General features: G+C 47.3%; 1 protein-coding gene, 1 long non-coding RNA gene and 1 pseudogene across 4 annotated transcripts in view; 1 reads left to right on the top strand and 2 right to left on the bottom strand.

Annotated features, from left to right (window-relative positions):
* The window catches only part of LOC142581792 (carboxypeptidase D-like), a 70,018-nt gene that overhangs the window by 22,726 nt on the left and 30,014 nt on the right, over positions 1-17,278 (bottom strand). Inside the window, exon 2 of the mRNA XM_075691247.1 lies at positions 3,729-3,922. Coding sequence (XP_075547362.1) covers positions 3,729-3,922 — 194 coding nt within the window. The remainder of the gene's footprint in view (positions 1-3,728; positions 3,923-17,278) is intronic.
* The window catches only part of LOC142581814 (uncharacterized), a 57,158-nt gene continuing 40,386 nt past the window's right edge, over positions 507-17,278 (top strand). Inside the window, exons 1-2 of one of the 3 annotated variants that reach the window (XR_012828297.1) lie at positions 507-1,839; positions 2,342-2,472. This is a non-coding gene — a long non-coding RNA (uncharacterized LOC142581814). The remainder of the gene's footprint in view (positions 1,840-2,341; positions 2,473-17,278) is intronic. The other 2 variants (XR_012828300.1, XR_012828299.1) reach the window with 2 other exon arrangements.
* Positions 9,226-12,123, bottom strand: LOC142574143 (putative ATP-dependent RNA helicase DDX43 pseudogene; annotated as a pseudogene).

The raw sequence follows: 17,278 nt of genomic DNA, 5'->3' as shown, positions 1-17,278 counted from the left end.
TACACATTCCACCAACGTCTCGATCATCTCAATGACCGCCATGTTCGATGTACAGCAGTGCCACCTATATACCTATGGAGGAAGGAAAAAACAAAAAGAAAGCTGAGGAGAGGCCCTATCCCCTCTGCGAGCCAGGAGAAAAGTGTGGAGGAAGTCACATGGTATTTTTCGCTGTAGCAGCCATGCTGTCGGGGCACAATGGCGGTTTTGTTATGGTAGTGTATGCTCATGAATGTGCTGCTCCATAGGTCTCGTACCATGGCAAAGGCATCGAGCGTGCAGAATTTTGTTACTCTCTGTGTTTTGTTCCGCCATATTATCTAGACCGTGCTCTCCCCACTGTTGTGGCAAGGTGGGATTGGAAGAAGTAAAAAGGCTGAAATGAGTGCGCATGCAATGCCGTGCACCACATCAATCTATTTGCCATCTTTTGTGGATTCATGCTAATGTGTCATCACACACTGAAACCGCTGTGCTTCAGAATATGTATTGGTAAACGACTTGCACATCAATGACAGCTGTGCAGTATTCCTGCTTTTGACAGCAGATGATGCATTTGTGCCACGTAAAACAGCCATGTGGAAGGAAGGGAAAGAAGCGGCTGCTGTGATTAATTAAGGGATGAACCCTCTTTACCGCAGGTATTTGGTCTGTGTGCTTGAGGGGCTCAGGGAAGTGAAGGTTGATGGATGTGGTGCAAGAGTGAACAAGACTTGACAGAAGAATGTACACCTGCGTACACATCAAACAACTGTTGATCGCATGTAGGCCCGGTCAATGCACTAGTCGCACGTATACGCGTTCACTGTTCAGCACCGTGTGGAGTATACCATAGAGCCTTGTTTCCATGAAGCTTCACCTACCGTGAGAACAATCTACCTCAGTGTATTTAAGCGTGTAACAATGCTCTCCTCTGCTGGCCTCTTCGTCAGCACGCGGCCGCCCGAAACTTGTTTAATAAAGCAAAAAATCACCGCCCAAGCACACCGTACAGATGGTTAACAAGTGAAGCTGAAATGTGTGGCCCTGGTGTTTATTATCACTGGGTTAATCCTGATGGTTCATTCAACGAGGGCTTGGTAGGCTGCTGGATCTTCAGTACGCAGTTGCTGCTTGCGCTCGGCTGCACGAGCCTGTTCTTGTGCCCTGGCTGCAGCAATGGCACAGCGTAGACGAGCTTGTTCCGGGTTCTGCTCGCGGCGTTGCTGATCAAAAGCTGCCTGCTTCACCGGAGTACGTATGACACGTGGCTTTTCCATTTCGGAGCCGGAGAGAAACTGCTGCATGCACGCGCACTCAGCTGCGGCGGAAAGCAACGACATCACTACTGCACCGGAGGAGTTTTCGGCGCACAGGTGACAGGCGTACGGACGAGTCGGCTAGCCATATACAGCTTCGATGTAATTATTCCTATAAAGCCACGACGATGGAGCATACGTGTTTGTTCCTACAAACTGCAGATAGGCTAGCCGTAGGTCGTGATGTGCGTAAAGTGTGCTGCCGGTTATTGCCTGTGCACTCTTGAAGTGCAGTGAGAATGCACAGATTCATTTTCAAAACCAGTAAAAGTAACGGGGGACCGGCCTCGCAGTCTAACTTGCGGATTTCATTATGTACTCTTTTTGACGCTAGAGCACAACACTCGGACGGAATCACTCAGGCAACGGTATCGCGATGGTATACACCGTGATTGGATACATTGGCCGGATCACTACGGGGCACGCACGTCCTCGCAGCCCAGCGAGGTTGCGCGCCGAAGGCAATAAAGGTAAACAAGATCTAGAGGAGAATCTGGCCTGATAAGATGGCGGGGTAACCCGAATTTCCGGCGTTACTATGGTATCTTCGACTGGTCGCCTGTATGCCCCGAAGCAGAGTCGGGTAGATCAGTCGTTTCCCGAGCTCAAAGGTAGGGGACAAGCGCGCAAGCCGAACGTGCGACTAGCTCTCGGAGGAGGAAATTGCTGATGCGAAACCACGTGACTACTGCCAACGTCCGATGTTTCGCCTATCCAAAGCTCCCGGCGCTGTCGGAAAAACCGGCGGACGTGCCGGCGGGACGAACGTTCGTCGAAACGCCAGCATGCAGTGGCCTAGGTTGCCAAGGTTACGGTGGGCCGTCGCCAACAGCAGCGACGCGGCGCTGCGATGACGTTTCAATCTCGATGACTGCTCCGACGACAGGGCTCGGAGCGCCTCAGAGCGCTCCAAGATAGAGGAGAGCAATCGAAAAGAACCAGCCGAACGCAGGGCGCGCACCCTCTTTCAACCAGCCGAAGACAACGCCGCTCGCCAGAGCGCTCCAGAGTGCTCAGAAACGACCAGCCGAAGATAGCATAAGCTTCACAATGAGTGACCTCAGGGCTTCTCCTTAGTTTTTCCTTCTTCGACGTATAGACCCTTTTTGCGGAACAGTTTACTCCAGAGGAACAAGCTAGCACCACTGGCGGCGCGCCACGCATAGCCTCAAAGGTAAGCATGCAAAAGCGCACGAATGCGAAACCATTATCGCTTCTACCCTGCTTCTGTGCGATCAGCTGTCGGAAATGCAACAGGGCGATTGCTAACGCACTGTACCACATTCATGCTGCAAACTGTGGAACATGTGCAGTAGTTGGCTGCAAGAATAGTGACTGGCATATAAATGAATGGATTGAAAATGTGTGGCCAAATTCATGGATCGCTGCTATAAAAGGACTGCCTGCGTTGCCGGCGCTTCGCAATGCACAGCTTTCCTCGAGGGAAAAAAAATTCACCCATCCGCAACTTTGTATCGCGAACCTCCAGAAAAAGGACCCCGTAATGTTGGCACGAGTGAGCACTGCTCGAAAAATGAGCAGCGCCATTTCCTGGCACAGTAAATTCCTCGCACGTGATCTACACACATCCACGTACGGCAACACACAGTCAAACTTACACCCATGTTATCGCTCACGTATCAAAAATAAGTTCATTGAATCAACGAACTGATGCGTGGGTGACGACAACATCAACCGCACATGATTGTTCGAAGCTGGAAGTTTCGTGACGGTCCAAAGAGTAAGCGGTTAACTTTTATAGCGATATCGTGTCTACATTACAAGCTATTACAATGTACAGTATATCTATGTTGCAAGCCTTAAGTATGAGCAGCAAGAACAAATTGACAACAGCTGATCACACCCGCAAGCGATTAGGCAGAAAAATCAGATAGCGACCTCCCCGAGAAAGATTAATGAGTCAGAAACATGACAAGCCGCTGCTTCAAAGTAATTGTGAAAGAAAAAAGACGAAGAGCAAAAGCCACTATAATCCCTATTTCATTCGGAAGCGAAATGTTTGGACAGCCTGGAATACATTTCTAACCCTGCTTCTAGTACAAGCGCCGTATACACTGCTTGCACCGTTTGGACAAGACGTAATAAGCTCAGAAAACGCTTGCATGTCCTCTAAAGCTGCGGCCAAAGCTTTGTGTCGTCCACCCACCCACTGTCTACGATATCCGCAAAAACAAATGTTTGCTGAGGCGCACCGGCGTCATGCACATATATTAACAAGAAGGAAGCTGAGGAAATCAATGGGCACATTACCACGTGATCAAACATGACGGCTCTCATGGGATCGCGGTGAAAAGGGCTTATACGCCAAAAGTTGCAGATAGTGTAGAGACAAAGTCATGTCATTTGACGCGCGGGTGTGGTTATCTGGAAAGTGTTGACCAAGCCGGAATGTGCATCCGTCCCACTCACCTTGGCTGCCGTGTCCCAGCCGTCAGGGTTCATGCTAGGCATGATGTGGATGCGCGTTGTGTTTAGCAGCGCGGTGACCTCGGAGTCTCCCTCTCGGTAGCGGCGGCACAGGTACCAGGCCAGCGCCAACATCAGCTCCCGGCCGAGCACTTCGTTGCCGTGCATGTTCGCCACATACTTGGTCTCGGGCTCCACTGCACATACAGATTGTGACATAAGGTTTGTTTGTTCTTCACTGCAATCATGTACCGTTATCGTGCATGGCTACAAAACGCACACTCTGTCATGCATCCTGCGTGATATGGTGCGTCGTTGCTATTGTGCTCTTACTCAAAACAGCTAAATCCCTGTTGTTAAACTGCATCAAGGCACGTACATGACTGCAAACGTTTTTTCGAATGTACATAAGATGTACGAGGCAAGTACGCTAGCTGGCGTGCTGCCCGATCTCGAAGGCCATAAAGCACACCAACCGTGTACTTTCGTGTTTCATCCTCTCTCCCCCCCTTTTTTTTCCCCTTTTTGCAACCTTGATCGAAAGCGTTCGGCAATGAACCTCCATCAAATGCAATGAGGCAGGCAGCATTTCTCAAAGCATTGTGTCGCGGACATGGTCCCCTAGACATGTTCATACCCGCTGCTGGGGCTCAGTAGCTATGGCATTCTGCTGCTGAGCCAGAGGTTGCGGGTTCCATTCCTCGCCACGGTGGCCATATCCCGATAAAAGCGGTATGCAAAAAAAGCTCATTTGCCAAGCATTAGGTGAAGGGTAAAAAACCCCAGGCGGACGCAACTAATCTTGAGTCCTCCGCTGCGGAGCCTCACATACTGCTCTAGAGGTCTCCCAGATAAGCAATACGTGGTAGGATTCCTGATTCATAAGGGCACAGCGGGCAACATTGACAAATTGTACAGCAATAATGAGAGGGTAGCAGTAGTCGTAATCAAACTTGATAAGAGGTATAGATTAAAGGTAGCACAAGCCTACGCTCCAACATCCATTCATGATGATGATGAAGTAGATCAGTTTTATGAAGATGTTGAATTAGCGATGAGAAAAGGGCAAACTCACTATACTGTAGTAAACGGTGACTTTAATGCAAAAGTGGGCAAAAAGCAGGCAGGGGAACAAGCAATTGACAACTATGGCGTCGATTCTAAGAACGCTAGAGCAGAGATGCTGGTAGAATTCGTGGAAAGGAATAAGCTGTAGATAATGAACACCTTCTTCAGAAAGTGTAGCAACAGAAAGTGGACCTGGAAAAGCCCTAATGGTGAAACAGAAAATGAAATAGATTTCATACTTTCTTCCGATCCCAGCATAGTGAAGGATGTTGAAGTGTTAGGTAGAATAAAGTGCAGTGGTCATAGATTAGTGAGGGCTAGGATTCAGCTCAATTTGAAGAGAGAAAGAGTAAAATTGGTCGGGAAGAAACGGGCCAACCTAGACGGAGCAATGGTAAAAGCAGACCAATTCAGGCTGCTACTTGCAAACAAATATGCAGCCTTAGAACAGAGAGCTGAAGATGACACTGAGGTAAAGAATGAAACCGTAACTGGGCTGGCTTCACAGGCAGCAACTGAAGTGGGAGGTAAGGCACCAAAGCAACCAGTAGGCAAGCTTTCCCAAGTAACATAGGACCTAATAAAGAAACGACAAAGAATGAAAGTGTCCAACTCAAGAGATAAGACAGAATTCGCGGAACTGTCAAAACTGATCAACACGTAGAAAATAAGGGATATTCTAAATTGTAACGTGAGAAAGACTGAGGAAGCAGGAAAAATTGGATGCAGCATGAAATCAGTGAGAACTAAGGAAACTTGGCATAGGACAAACCAAGATGTATGCATTGAAAGATAAGCAGGGTAATATCATCAGCAATCTCAAAGGTATAGTAAAAGCAGCAGAAGAATTCTATACTGACCTGTGCACTACCCAGAGGAGCCACGATACCTGCATTCGAAGCAGTAATGAACAGGTTGCACAGACTCCTTCTATAACTAGCAATGAGGTTAGAAGAGCCTTGCAAGACATGAAACAGGGAAAAGCAACAGGAGAAGATGGAATAACAGTCCATTTAATCAAAGATGGAGGAGACATAATGCTTGAAAAACTGGCGGCTCTCTATATGAACTGTCTATTGACTTCAAGGGTCCCAGAGAACTGGAAGAATGCAAACATTATACTAATCCAAGAGAATGGAGACGTTAAAGAATTGAACAATTATGGGCCCATTAGCTTACTCCCAGTATTATATAGAATATTTACCAAAATAATCTCCAATAGCAAATAAGGGCAACACTGGACTTTAATCAACCAAAGGAACAGGCTGGCTTCAGGAAGAAATACTCTACAATGGATCACATCCATGTCATTAATCAGGTTATCGAGAAATCCGCAGAGTACAATAAGCTTGTCTTTATGGCTTTCATAGATTACGAAAAAGCATTTGATTCAGTAGAGATACCAGCAGTCATAGAGGCATTGCGTAGTCAAGGAGTACAGACTGCTTACGTAAATACCCTGGAAAATATCTACGGAGATTCCACAGCCACCTTAATTCTACACAAGTACGAAGAATAAAGAAAGGGGTCAGACAAGGACTCTCTCCAATGCTATTCACTGCATGCTTTGAAGAAGTATTCAAGCTATTAAACTGGGAAGGCTTAGGAGTAAGGATCAACGGCAAATATCTCGGCAACCTTCGCTTTGCAGATGACATTGTCCTGTTCAGCAACACTGGAGACGAGTTACAACAAACAATTGAGGACCTTAACAGAGAGAGTGTAAGAGTGGGGTTGAAAAATAATATGCAGAAGACAAAGATAATGATGAATAGCCGGGCAAGGGAACAAGAGTTCAGAATCGCCAGTCAGCCGGTATAGCCTGTGAAGGAGTATGTTTACCTAGGTCAATCACTCACAGGGAACCCTGGTCATGAGAAGGAAATCTACAGAAGAATAAAAATGGGTTGGAGTGCATACGGGAGACATTGTCAGCTCCTGACTGGAAGCTTATCATTATCATTGAAAAGCAAAGTGTACAATCAGTGCATTTTACCAGTGCTGACATATGGGGCAGAAACTTGGGAGACTGACAAAGAATCTTGAGAACAAGTTAAGGAACACGCAAAGAGCGATGGAACGAGGAATGCTAGGCATAACATTAAGAGACGGAAAGAGACCAGTTTGGATCAGAGAGCAAACGGGTATAGCCGATATTCTAATTCACATTGAGAGAAAAAAATGGAGCTGGGCAGGTCATGTAATGCATAGTTTAGATAACCGATGGACCATTAGGGTTACAGAATGGGTGCCAACAGAAGGGAAGCGCAGTCGAAGATGGCAGAGGGCTATGTGGGGTGATGAAATTAAGAAATTCGCAGGCGCTAGCTGGAATCGGTTGGCGCAGAATATGGGTAATTGGAGATCACAGGGAGAGGCCTTCATCCTGCAGTGGACATAAAATAGGCTACTGCTGCTGCTGATGATGATATTAAATATGCTGTTTCTTAGCATATGTATAATGCACATTCTCTGCAACTATTGATGGCCACTGGGAAACTTTGAAATTTTCCTAGAGCATTTCATGGAGCCTGCCAGTTATTGTGCTTTTGCTTATTTGGTACTAGCTTCATTGTTACGATTTGTTGTATTGTGCATTAGCAGTAATGACGGAACCTGCCAGGCAATGTTGTGTTTGACTTTCGCATTTGCTTGATTGGGCTTACAGATCTCTTAATTGTAACCAACAGGTGTTTTCCTAATGTGCATTAAAGTATTCGGCTTCCAAGTTTCACATTTCTGCAATGTTTTATTTCTTTCTTTTGTTCCTCATTTTTCATTTTATTCTGCAGCATCACGCATGCCACACATGCTTTGGCTACAAATGCTTTACAAGAAGAAGCAACACATCGGAGTGAAGGGTGGGTGGTATCCCATGCTGGTGGACACCTAACTGTCTCGTTTGCTCAGGCTAGGTTCCTGGACTGCTCTGTTGCAGAAAAGGAGCCATCAGTGCTCAGTCTTCCCAGATGGCACCCCTCCAAAAGACTGACTGCAGCCAACGCTGCTTAGCTTCAGTGATCCGACGAGATCAAGAGTATCCAACACGACATGGCTGGCGATATCCAAAAACAAGAAGCTGTGTCCGCAGTTTCACTGCACTTTACCTGTAAAATGAGCACAAGGCATGATAACAATTGTTGCAACAGGCAGACAACACTGCATGTAGTCTATATTGTGGCAAAGGTGGTATATGCTAATAGATTCAGTCGTAAGCCTAGACAGAGCAGTTGCAGAAAGTACACACAAATAGCAATAAGAACCTGCACCCAATACAAGAGGAAATTCGCAGAGAATCTGAAAGTTGGTGGATCGAAACTTACCAGGTATGACACCATGTGTATGATATGTAGGCAAAACTGTGGATATGTATAGCACAATTGTTCAAGTCACAGAAGTCCATAAGTCTGTAGCTTCAAAAAAAAAAATATGACACTCACTGAAATGTTGAAATAATTGCCATTTGAAAACTAAAATGAAGCACATAATCAAAAGGTTGCAAATATGTAGAGTAATTATGAGAAGAAACTTTCAATGTCCCACCAATTGGAACATGCTGCACGGATACTTAATTGATATTCATGTTGCAAGTTGAATATGTGGCAGGTACCGTCGTGCGAAGTTGCAGCCAGCACCAAAAAAACTCTGTTCAGTTGTTTGCATCTGGAAAGGCATTCAATGTAAGACTCAAATGTTAACTTCCAAATGTGTTGGTTATTGCTTCTGATGTCTTTTATCAGGTTTAATTAAGGTATGGATCAAGTGAGACTTGTAGGTGGGCCACAAGCTGTTAAAACAATGGTGTGCCAAATGAGTCTGCTGTGAAATGGTGAAAGAAAGCATAGCTTGTCTCATGCTCATAAAAGTCAAAACAGGGCTACATTTCAGAGTGAAAAGCTGTGGCAAAATGCTCGCTAGTTGAATACACTGCACAAAGAGCAGTTAATTCCTCATGCGTGAGTGCCATCTGCTAGGTTAAAATCTGTATATCGGCCTGAGGACACCCCACATTTACAAGCAGTCGATTGCTCTTCAACCAGACGTACCGAGCAACGCATCAGCTAATTTGGCGAGCTCAAAAGCATAGAAAAACTGTGAATCATTTAAACGAGAATCGGTGGCACGTGCATGGCGCAGCGATCACATCGCAGGTCTCGTCCAGATATATCAGCTAGAACCACTATCGCCGGCCTACTACTGGATACGGACGATATCCCCGAGCCCGCTCGCGCGCCCGGCCAATGGGCTCAGCGTGGATCGCATGTGCAGCACTGTCGCTGTGGCGGGCCCAGGGCGTTTCCAACCGCTGGCCCAAGTGCAGTTCGTGACAGGCGCAGTTAGGTAACACCACCTAGACAACTGTTGTTGAGCGAGGCAACAACACACACACAAAAAAAGCTATAATTAGCACTGGCAACGTCGCCACCCGCCACTACCATGACTCATTTTTTTTTTTGGACTGCTGGCAGTTCTGACGTCTAGATCCATTGTTCTTGTACCTGTCAGCAATCTCGTAAAGTGCCTTCGGCACAACCTGGTTGGCCTCCTCCAATATTCGAATGAGTTCGGGGGCGTGCATCCAGTTCTCGCGAGTCACCAAGGTGACTGCCTCCCCAAAACGTCCTGCACGGCCAGTCCTTCCTACACGGTGAACATAGTCTTCAATGTTGCGGGGAAAATCAAAGTTGAAGATGTGAGTCACTTCCTTGATGTCCCAACCTCGGGCTGCAACATCTGTAGCGATCAAAACTTGCACCTTCCCGCTTGCTAGATCATCGAGCGCTCTTTCTCGATATCCTTGTTCACGATCTCCATGTATTGAGTGACAGTCAGTTCCAGACAAGACAAGTTCGCCCGTAAGGCGGTCAACCATTGCTTTAGTGCTTAGAAAGATGATCACCTTGTCTTGAGGCTGCATGGAGCCGAGAAAAGTGAAAAGGTGCTGTCTTTTCTCAATCTCTTCACAAAGAATGATAGTTTGCGTCACTGTGTGAACTGCATGCAAGTCCAGTGAGCCAATAAAGACTTGGAATGGGTTGCTCGTGTACTTTTCAGACAGACGATGCACGTCCTCTGGCCACGTGGCACTTGTCATTACCGTTTGGTGGTCCGGCCTGATGTGCAACATAATGTTCTTTATTTCCAACTCAAAGCCCATGTCCAGCATGCGGTCGGCTTCATCCATGACGAGAAAGGTCACGTATTTCAGGTCGATGTACTTGTTCATGGCTAAGTCATTAAGCCGGCCAGGAGTCGCGATTACTATCTCCACACCTTGTTTTACAGCTGCGATCTGCTCCCGCCGATTGCCACCTCCATAAATGCACAGTGACTTTATGCCTCGGTAGTTGTATTTCTTTGTTTCTCGCTCTATTTGCTGGGCCAGTTCGCGTGTTGGGGCCAAGATGAGACAGGTTGGCCCTTTCCTCTTCTCCCTTGGGAGATCCTGGGGCCGTATAACGTAAAACTATTCCAATGTGTTTTTATTCCAATCTCATGACATCAAATTTGCGTAAACACCAACGCAAGCATCGGGCGGTCACCCGCAGGGTCGTCTGAACAAACCAATCAAATGCTCCCGTCGTTCATAGGAGGTCACTTTGGTTTGCTTGAAAAACGAATAACATTGCCTGCACTGAGCGGCTTTTCTTATCTAATTGGCTCATAAGAGGCTAGGAGCATGCTCAAGTGGAGAGGGGTTCGATGGGGCCGAGCCACTGCACTGAATATCTATAACCGGATGAAGAGGGTGGTGCCGGCGTCTGCGATTGGTCCGCTTTCTCTTACTTAGCTTGCGGTGGCTCGTCGACAATTGCGGCAGCATACAACGGAAGCTTAAGAATCATACTAAAACAGATCCTCAGCAAAGAAGAGTTGGCAGAACGAGGTCGTAAACGTGCTGAAAGTTCTAGAAAACATTACACGGCTAGGCAAAAAGGTTTATTACATGCAAATAAACCCATGCTCTCCGGCAGGGGCGAGTACCTAGTGCCGGAGCGATCAGCGGCAGCCATCTTTTATTCCTTTCAGAACGGGGCAGTTTGCGGCTATTCCGAAGAAAATTCAGTTTTGTTCGGCATATTAATGCATCTTTAACGCGTACGCATCGCTTTGACGTGGCAAGTTTTTGCGGTTTTGTGACGTCGCGTTAGAGGCAGGTGAAGTGGGCGCAGCCCAAAAACTTTTGACCAATAGTCGAGGGCTAATGGCAAAGAGACGTCGAATCAGAAATAACTATTTTTGTTTTGTTCGGTCAAATTATGCATCATCAGTGTGTACACATCATACCAGATGGGGAGCTATCGCGGTTTTCGTGACGTCGCATGACAGACAGGTGAAGTGGGGGTGGTCCAAAAAGCTTTTGACCAATTGGTGTGGGCTGATTGCAGAATTGGAATAGAAAAGTATGGAATAGTTTTACGTTATAGCGCCCCTGGTTGTCGACGTGCACCAATGCAGGTAAGAGAAATGCCAGTGTCTTGCCTGTGCCGGTCTGTGCAATACCAATCAGGTCCTGACCTTGCAGAAGTGGCCAGGCTTGTCTCTGAATTGGAGTCGGCTTCGGGAATTTGTTCTTGTAGATTTCGCCCAAAATTTCTGGATGCTTTGAAAATGCCTGTTCCAATAATTCTACTGGCTTGGTTGTTATGGGTGGACACGCCTGCGCTCCGAGATAGTTGACAACTATATCATAGTCTGCCCTCAATTTTTCTACGTCTTCTGCAGTCATGCGCGCAACATTGGGATCCTCGGTGTAGAAATCTTTCCTTATAGGTGGAAAGTTGACCCAGCGCGTCCGTTCTGCTTCATCACTTTTTGCAAGCAGCTCGGCCCAGTTAGTCAGAGGTCGTACTTTTTCTTCCATGTCGGGTTCTTTTTTCACGAAGCACGTTTCAAGCTTCGGTGGCTGTGTCAGTTTTTCAATGCGTTCTCGTGCTTTCCGGCGCGCTTCTTCTCTTCCCGCAATCTCCACGGTGGCTACAACGTTACCAAGATCACGTAGGACCGTGATGTACGCACGTGTGTCCTCCTGGATCTTCCGGACCGTGCTGCCATTTCTTCCGATGATTATCCCTGCGTGCTTGCTTGATACAATCATTTCTTCTGTGTCTTCTCTTGTAAAATTGTGTCGGTGGCGTGGTCTGGCGAAGCGGTAGGTAGGGACGGGAGGAGGCTCGTCGGGAAACACATTCTCCTCCCAGACGTAGCTAAGTTCTTCACTACTGCCGGACGCCATGGGCGATCGATGGGCCGAATGACGACTGCACCGCCTGTCACCACAGGCTTAATTCTTGCTGGCCAATGCCTGGCAGCCACGTTCGATGGCAGCATGTGCGTGCGAGCTCGTGCTACAGGCGGTTCCGAAAGAAGAAGACGTTTGAGCCTTCCGGACATAACGCATATCACGCACAATATCCCTTGTCCTTTGGCGTGATATGTGTAAGGACAAGAAATGTTATTTGCAACAGGCGATTTTGTGCTATATTGTGCGTTATATGCGTTATGTCCGCGCGGACGAATCTACCTTGCGATGACGGTGCAAATTGCACCACGCGCACCGGTGTTCGCGCCGACAGTACTTGTGGCTTCGGAGATATGTGCGACAAGACTCGCCGTAAACTGCAATATTTTAGCTTCATTTTCATTTTTCATTTTCTCCCATTCAAATGTAAAAACCAGAACAGAAGCGAAATTATCTCACTAGAGGGGGATCGCGCAGTGCGGCCAAACCGGATGTGCGCGCCTGTTAATGGACAGCGCACACTATATCTTCACTTATGCTTGGCCACGCGCTCCGCTGTTCAAGTTTCATTTGACGCTGACAGTACTAGACGTCCATGACTACAAAATGTATTGATCAAGACAGCTACTAGACTTTTGAATTAGCAGTTCAAGACATCTTTTAGACATCAAATAGCTGCTTGCGTGTCTCGTGGGGTATTCCCTGTGTTGCTTTGTGACGTTATAAGCCTCACCAATATATCAGTGTGTGGCGGGTTTATGGCAGTTATTTCCTGTATGGTAGGTACCTAACAAATTTTGCGATAGGAAACGTCAGGGAAAAGAAAGATTCATTTTCTGTGGATTTTCCCTTGACACCGCCATAACGCCTCGTTTGGCTTAAGCTCATACATTTATCTCAAGTTCGAACTCACAAAGATAGCGGGAAATCACAGAATAAATACATGCGCCATAAGTAAATGTTTCCTGTCAGAATGTCTTCAAAATGCCACTTGTACCTTTTCCATTGGCAGACTTTCCAAATAAATACGCCCTCAAAATAAATAGGGGCCATTGCGTACCACCCGAGTGAATCAGGGGCGTAGCCAGGGGGGGGGGGGGGGGGGGAGGGCTTATGTTTTTTCGTGCTGTCCATGCACCGCCGACCAAAGCAACCTCCGGCGCCGGAAATCATTCTGGATTTTGTCTAGAATGTCTTTTTCACGCTCGAAAAGACATTTCACCGCAAACATTGCGAACTCGGGCTGGATTTCGCGGCAACGCCCATGCACAGGGAGTCGCATAACGCAAGCAGCCCCATCTGAGCACAAAGTTTCTCAAGGGCGTTTTGATGGCGAGCGGGCTCGCCGCGGCATCTCGCTGACGCCGCGGAATCCATGGAGCGCATGGATGTCAATTCCGAAACTATATGGGTATAAATCTCATTAACTCTTGATGTGAAAGGCGCATTGACATTTACAAAGCTGTGCTTTAGATTTTCAATTGCGGAACTTGGTGGGTTTAATGTTGTTATAAACATTTGACGCCAAAGGTCTACTGACTTTTCTAAAGTCTTACATCGGAACATACAACGAGACAAGCCAAATCAACACACTAGCAGACAAGCTGACAAAGCACGCAGCGAGGTCCGATGAGACGAAGCGTTGTGGTGGTTCATTTGTGCCGTCATGTCACATAAAAAACATCTTTTTTCACCTACGCCAAAACATCCATGTCAAGACACTAAAGCCAGCCAAGGTAACTATACGTTATTATTACTTTTATTCTCGAGGACCACATTGAGCCTCTTCAATTTTCTTTTTGTTCTCGCTACCCTACCCGCGGGCTGCCAGAGCCAGCCAGAGCGCATATGTTTTTTCTCGTGTTGCCCCGACCACCACGCGGCGCACTTCGGTGTGCGTTCGGTTTGCTCTGGCCGAGTGGATTTTCGCCTGGCAGAGTTTTGGACGCTTTCTGGCTAGCAGACGAGAAAAAGAAACAATGGTCGCTCGCCGCCATCACTTTGGGGACTCGACGGATTGCACCGCTTTCGCTTGAGCGCAACCTGTCCGGAAAGTCTTGTCTCGCGGGTGTAGGATACCGAGCAGTATGCGTATGGTTCTCGGTGGACCAAACGTCTCATGTTTTCTTTGATTGTCCTTCGGTAGCCACATTAGGTGCCAAAAGTAGGCATTCGATTGTGGCCAACATACTTTGCTACGCATTTTTTTCATTTCGGTGCCACCCCCCCCCCCCCCCCACACACACAAAGACGTTGTGGCGCAGCGAATTGTCGCATGGTGCAAGTTCGATTTTGACTCTATAACGTAAAACTATTAGCCCCACAGAAGGAAAAAAAATACATTGTTGCGGCGCAGCGAATTGTCGCATGGTGAAAGTTCTATTTTGTTACTTCTTCTTTTGCGGAAAGTAATGGGGCACGGGTCGCTTCAGTTGCCGGATACCCTTATTATATTATATGAACATTCCAGGCGCATTCCTGCCGTCGCCGTCGCCCTCATGTTTCGTATAAAGTCCAAGGACGACAACATCATGACCGCACGCCGCATGCTGTATGGGTGAGCTGACGATGGTGAAGTCTTGTGTGCGCAAAGGAGAAAAGCGGGGAGCAAGCGCGCCGCCTTCCGTCGCGCGCGATACATCGGGGGGAGTGGATGGAATGGGGGCAGAATCTAGGATTCTGTGAATCTGTGATTGCGCAACATCTTTATTTGCCTTATTTGACGCATTATATACAGTGACTTTTTCTTACACACGTAGATTTATTGGAGACTTACACGTGTATTTAAATATCTTGTTGCAAGATTTTGTGTATACGTGCAGTGAACTTTCTTTCCAGTGACACTTTTTTTGCTTTTTATCAAGCTGTAACTTCGTATTTGTGTATTCCATTGTATATTCGCATTTCTAATGTACGAGGGCAAGCCAAATGAAAGTGAGCGAACCCACCCCGCGCAGTAATGGTTCGGTTCATTATCTGTGAGGCATACGCGTAGCACACAGGCATCTCATTTACAAAAGTGACACGCAGGTGTGAAGAAGAAGAAACTTTATTAAAGACTAGTCCGGCAGTTTTTGTTGTGGTGGCCTTAGGTGGCGGCTCGAAGTCCTTAGACTCGGGCGGCATATTCGGCTTGCCGGACGGCCGAGAGCTGGTCTGCCAGCTCTGAACTTTTGGGAGCCACCTCCCAGCGGTGGCGACGCCAACAGAGAAGGTCCCCGGCGGCTCCCGCATCCGGGGCGGCGTCGGGAAGAAGCGAGCTCGAGCCTTCCCGTACTCTGGCAACGGACGCGATTATGCACGCGTCGCGAACGGAGCTGGTTTGATTACCGTTGTTGCCGGCACATTCCCAGAGCATGTTTCGCAGCGTTGCTGTCTGTCCGCAAGTTTTACACTTGTCTGTTGGATATAAACGCGGGTAGCAGTGGTGTAAGATGGCGGGGCGATAGGGTAGGTGTGTGTCTGGAGCAAGCGTAAAGTTACGGCCTAGTTCCTATTCAATTTATCGTGCGGTGGCGGGAATGTGCGTGTTTCGAGTCTAGTGTTGGGTGAGGTCTCTGAACGTGGTAATGCGATCACCCCACGCACACTGTGTTTCTTGTTGCTGCATTTCTGTGAAAATAAATGTTATTTAACGCTCTCATACACTGGGTTTAACATGGTTACGTGACATAATGGACGCTCAAAAAGTTGAACCGCGTAGTGTCCAGAGGTTTTTGACAGCTGAAGGTGTTTCCCAAAAATAAATTAGCAGCCGTGTGGCTGCCTTTTACGTTGAACATTGCATTTCATTCGCCACTATGAAGCGTTGGAGCAAACGGTTCAAGAAAGGACATGAGCAAAGACGATCAAAGACCGGGCCAAAGCCACCGTGCAATCGGAAGTAATCGGAAGTAACAACGCATTCGAACGAGAATGCCAAGTAATATTAATGGATGTCTCGTGAGCGCGCAGGCTTTCGCCTTCATCCTCTTTTGCAAATCTATAAACGCATGTGGCGTACTCTAAGAAATGAAGCGGTACAAGCTTCCCACTACCACAGAGCGGCTATTTTGCCCAGTTAGACGATTATGGTATTTCTGCTAGTAATCTTCGAGATAACAATAAAAATAACATTCCTTTTACGGTCGTTTAAATGTCGCCGCTTTTTAAGTGTACCGTAACGCGGCTGCAATTATCACGGAGGAATCATTCAAATTAATCAGTAGCCTAGCTGTGCGAAAAATAAAAAGCGCTCTTTTTTCCCTGGGCCGCAGCTTGAGAAACGGCTCTGAATTACTACCAGTACAATTATTAGACGTCTCGGCGATTGTACTGTGATTGGAGACGTATGGAACACGTACTATGTCCCGTGACAGCTAGTCGCCGCTTTTTACGCTTAATATGCGTCACAGTAATAATTTGCATATGCTTCAACGCATAACAAATATGCGTTGCGGCGAAGCAGACTTAGGGTAACCGGCCATTATACAACGCATATTAAACCTGCTATACATTCTCGTTTTGGCGCGTGAGTAAGAACGAGAGAAAAGTACAGCGGTGAGACAGTGAAGTGTGGCGCTTCACTGTCTCTCATCTATCCTCTTTTCACGTTCGAAACTACGCGACAAAACAATAATGTACAGCAAGCCTAAGCACGTACTTTCCCAGAAGCTCTTTTGGCATATTAGACCCTTGCGTCACACGCGCAAGGGTCTAATATGCGTCACACGGCATGTTTGAATCTGAAGCTACAGTGAGCTCTATGAAGCGAACTGAGCTATGCCTGCACTGCCCACGCAAGAATGTCTGGGATTTAAATCTGACCTAGCGCATAATAAAAATTACGCTGCGGCTGTGTTGCACATGATGTGTTTTATTATTATTTCTTTTTTTTTTTGCACTGGGGTCTAGGCAGTTTTTTTTTTTTTGAGATTTATGGCCGTACCTGTGCAATCGGGAGATTGGTCAGAATTCAAGAGTCTCCCGGAGCAATCGGGAGAGTTGGGAGGTATGCATGCCCCGCCTCGGAACCCCTGAATATATGGAGACGGTCTAACCAACCTGGCCTTCTTCACATTGGTGACTGTGGACGTCCGCAGCATGGTGCTCCGGCCCGAAGGCACGTGACGAGCAGCATCCTCGAGCCACCGTCATTCGCGGATTTCTGGCCCGGAAGCCCGACCAACTAGCTTCTCACGCTGAAGGAAGGATTTCACCTCCGAGAGAGCGCATGCATACCTTCAGCGAGCTGACGCAGGCC

Source organism: Dermacentor variabilis, chromosome 1 (assembly GCF_050947875.1).
Source record: "Dermacentor variabilis isolate Ectoservices chromosome 1, ASM5094787v1, whole genome shotgun sequence".
NCBI classification, from domain to species: Eukaryota; Metazoa; Arthropoda; class Arachnida; order Ixodida; family Ixodidae; genus Dermacentor; species Dermacentor variabilis.
This window is presented reverse-complemented; position numbering and strand designations above follow the sequence as displayed.